Below are 4,132 nucleotides of genomic sequence, written 5' to 3' on the forward strand. Positions count from 1 at the left end.
ACTGAGAAAACCATTGTTAACCGAGCTATATTCCATATGCCTAATCCTAATCCCTTCATGCAATTGCAATTAATGAGAAGAAAAATCAAAACCTCAATTTAACACGCAACTTTGTTGATTCTCATCCCTTAAGTAACAAACAATCCTAACCAAAACAAGCATCACTCTCCTCCAAGCCTTTTGACTATTGACATTTCTTCAAAATTGAAAATGGAAAAGGCCAATATTAACAATGCAATAAAAGAAATAAATAACCAAATTAAATAAATAGAATAAAATGAAATCAAAATGCCACTTGTTACCAATGTGGTCATGTAAGTACATTCATTAACCAAAGGTAAAAATGAAAATGTAAATTTATTTATATCTTTTTTACCAGAGACTAGTATATGAACAATAACAATAAATTATTTATGATTAGTAAGTATTTTTGTTTTGTTTTGTTGTTGCTAAGAGAGAAAGACCTCAACGGTTGAATTCTTGGGAGTAAAGCAAACAGGGCAAACTCTGAAATGCGCATCGCATTCTGTACAAACACACAAATGCCGACAAGGTAAAACAACCACCGTTGCCACGCGCTTTTCACACCCTCTACATTTCCCACGCGCCGCCGCAACTTCCACCACTCTATCTGGGTCAATATAAGCCGATTCAGCATCCTCAGCCTGTCCTTCAACGCCGCATGAGACACCGCCGCCGGCATCTTCGCCGGTTTGGCACATTATTGTCTGTTGCAGCTGGGCTTGCAGAGAAGCTGCTGCGGCTTCTTGGGCCCGGGCTTTTGCCTGCCATACTTGGGCTTCCATGGTTAACTGGGCCGTACGCGCTTCTAACTCCGCGTTCCTGCGTGTGGCTTTTGCGAATTCCACTTCTTTCTCTCTTAACCGGCGTGCCACCGCTTCCTCCGCCGCATTTAGTAGCTCCCGGTAATGTTTTTGCCTTTTATCCGCCAATGTCCGCCGTAGATTCTCTCCCTGAAATACCCATGACGTATAAAAATTAAAAATCATTCCTTTCTATTGAATTTCTAATAAATCGAAAATTGAATATTTTGTTGTTTACCTGGGTTTGAAGATATTGGTCTAATTCATCGTGTTGTTGTTTGATTTGAGAAACAAGTCCTTGTGGTAATAGAGATGAGAAAGATGAAGAGTGACAACCTTGTTGTTGTTGATGAAGTTGTAATTGTAATTGTAATTGTAATCTTTGTTGTTGTTGATCATCAAATGATAAACGAAGGCCAGTGGAGACATTTTGTTGTTGATGATTATGGAGTTGAGAAAGATGAATAATTTGAGAAGGTTGAGGAGGTTGTAAAGAGAAATGATTAATAACGTTAGGGGATGTTCCTTCTCTTACTCTCTTGCGAGAATTGGTACCTGCGATGAGTTGAGACATGATGAATGAATTATTTGTGAAGGAGAGATGTATGTTTTTAATTGTGAAACAAAACAAACATACTTGTGTTGTTGCATAGGATATTATGAGAATGATGAGTTTGATCAAGAAGTGATAGTCCTAATGCTCCTGATGGTTGTTGTCCTTCTTGTCCATTTCTGCTGTTACAATTACAATAAGAAAAAGAGATTCATATAGAATTGTATTTGAGGCCGAGGGTACATGATTAGATTACAAAGAGAAATGTGAAAGAACCTGTTATTGTTGTTAAGAAGAAGAAGAATATTGGATGGATATTGAGCTTGAACAGCCATCAATTCAATAAACTATGTCCACTTTCTTCTCTTCTATCTATATTGTTGTTGAGGGATGGATGGATGGGATGGGGAAATAAGAAGAGAAGAGATATATGCGATTGATTGAAACGAAACGAATCAGTCCAAGAGAGACACCTTATTCTGCTCTCTTCTTCCTTTTCTTTACAATACAACTACTCTCTTCTTATTCTACCTTTACCTTACACACACTTACACCAATAATAATAATATTATTATTATTATTATACCTTTCCTTTCAAATCTCCGTCCATTTTTTTACTATTACATTAGATAATAAGTGAAATTTGGTCCTTCATTACCATTAATCATGCTAATCAATAAATAAAAGGGTGTGTGTACAATTGCATGGGATTGTCAATTGTGTGAACAAACAAACTAATATTAAGCGTTGGTAAATAAATGGGTCATGTATTGTTGTTGTTGATGGGGTTCTCTTCTGCCCTTCGAATTCTTTCTACTATCTATGGCCCATGCGTCTCTCCCTACCTTTCTTTCCTTTTTCCCATATTTATTTACCTCACAATTTTTTTATTCATTTCACCCCATACATTAAAATTATTATTACTTTACCCACATACTTGCATCATATTAATAGGTTTTTGGTCTTGACACTATGATTCTACCATAAAAGCAGGGCTGGAGTCAGAAATTAAACAACGAGGGGACCAAGTTTAAAATGTATACTCTAGTTAAACAAATATAATGTTCAAATGTACTACATATATGAGAAATTTAAGCTACATTTGAAGTTAATATTGAGAGAAGATAAAAAAAATTAGATTCACTAATGCATATAATATAAGACTTCAAATGAAAATGCTAATGATGGGAGACTACATTAACATTTCTAGTGAAATAAGAACATAAATAGCAATATACTAGTAGTATAAAAAAAATTATAAGAAAATTGTGGGGTGGGGGGATGGGTATGACCACCCAGTCCCTCCGCCCCGGAAGAAAAGAATTCGATAACTTAAGTTTGGTCAAAAAGAAAATAAGATCCGACTAAATTGTTAGAATATGTTTTTAAACTATGCTTCTTTGGTAGTAAGACTTATGGATCACATCAATAAATATCACAATCACAATGAAAATGAAATTAATACCTCCCTCATTTGTGAATTTTGATAATGGAGATGTCTTGGAAGTTTTCAAAGAATGGTGCATTTCCCACGTGGAGCAAAAATGGATATCTTTATACAGAATCAGATTTAATCACTGTTATAGCTTTTCTATTATTGCCTTCATCACGCACTCAATTACCTATTTATATTTGTTTCTAATTCATTCTCAATTACCTATAGTATTATTATCTTCCATGAAAAATAACAATGATGTTGGATGGTATAAAATATTTGGCACGAAAAGGATATGGAAACCAACATGATGGGAATATATGAAATGAATAATGCATGTCACTTTATTACTATCAAACATTCCACTTTTATCCCTAAAAAAATTATTCTCTTTTATAACAATAAATAATTATCAAACATTTGTCTCCCTAAATTGACATGCGAGTCATGGTTCATACCAGTAATTTCATATTGAATGCAGATTGGAAAAAATAATATTTTATTTCCGCTCTTAATTATTCACCATAATAGATGGTTCCTTTTAACGTATTTTGTGAATGGATGATTTTCTTTTAATTATTTTTTTCCTTTTGTCAAGTAATTCATTGACTAGAATTTCACCATCTTAATATACTTTTTAACAAACCATTTGAGAATTCATTTCTAACTGCATTTCTAAATTCATCTTAATATATTAGGATGAATTTCTAACTGCTCTCCCATTGTTATATTTAGCATTTTTCTTATTATTGTTAGATCTTAAAAACAATGTTAGTGGTATAGCTAAATTTAATTTTTACTGAGTCCTGAATGTTCAGTTCAACTTCTGAACAGCTGTGATTCCTCATTATTCTTTTCTTAGAAAATTATTATGAGTAGATTAAGGTATTCATCCCGATCTAGATGCATGCATGATTGAAATGATCACTTCGCTTTTGCTAATTTCCTTCCTGTAGTTAGAAAGAGATTTTCTAATTAAAACATGTTCATATACAGGACCATTTCAAATTACCTAAAACTAACGTAGCAAAATTTAATCCCATAGTAGCGCAAGAAGTAAGACAAGACAAGAAACTTTCAAACATGATTCATCACTTATGACGATTTTAATGAGTTTAAACCATAACAAAGACCGACTTTTTTTATCTTTGTAAATTAGAGAAAAAATTATGATAATCAACATGCATGCAGCAAGTGATTTACTCCCCTCCAGTCCTTAACATATGAGAATTTTTGGAGAATTTTTTGGTTCTATATTTCTATTTATTAGAAAAAGTCACAATTTTAAGATGTATTCTTTTCACTAACCAAATACTAAAC

General features: G+C 33.3%; 1 protein-coding gene across 2 annotated transcripts; it reads right to left on the reverse strand.

The window, feature by feature from the left end:
* Positions 1-238: 238 nt before the first annotated feature.
* On the reverse strand, positions 239-1,904 carry LOC25493567 (BOI-related E3 ubiquitin-protein ligase 1). 2 transcript variants are annotated; one of them, XM_024780741.2, is made up of 4 exons: positions 1,654-1,904; positions 1,462-1,559; positions 1,063-1,379; positions 239-974 (listed from the first exon to the last, which is right to left on the reverse strand). In XM_024780741.2, the coding sequence occupies exons 1-4, from the start codon at positions 1,710-1,712 to the stop codon at positions 450-452; spliced, it is 999 nt and encodes a 332-aa protein (XP_024636509.1). In that variant the 5' UTR covers positions 1,713-1,904; the 3' UTR covers positions 239-449. The 2 variants fall into 2 exon arrangements, with proteins under 2 accessions (XP_024636509.1, XP_013457552.1); XM_013602098.3 differs by having other exon boundaries at positions 1,462-1,556; positions 1,654-1,903.
* Between the last annotated feature and the right edge of the window lie 2,228 nt (positions 1,905-4,132).

Source organism: Medicago truncatula, chromosome 4 (genome assembly GCF_003473485.1).
Source record: "Medicago truncatula cultivar Jemalong A17 chromosome 4, MtrunA17r5.0-ANR, whole genome shotgun sequence".
NCBI classification, from domain to species: domain Eukaryota; kingdom Viridiplantae; phylum Streptophyta; class Magnoliopsida; order Fabales; family Fabaceae; genus Medicago; species Medicago truncatula.

Coding starts and splice junctions, on each gene's coding strand:
- LOC25493567 (XM_024780741.2), bottom strand. CDS start 1,712: ATGGCTGTTCAAGCTCAATATCCATCCAATATTCTTCTTCTTCTTAAC. Junction 1,380..1,461: donor TATCCTATGCAACAACACAA/GTATGTTTGTTT, acceptor AACTCATCGCAG/GTACCAATTCTCGCAAGAGA. Junction 975..1,062: donor ACCAATATCTTCAAACCCAG/GTAAACAACAAA, acceptor TGGGTATTTCAG/GGAGAGAATCTACGGCGGAC.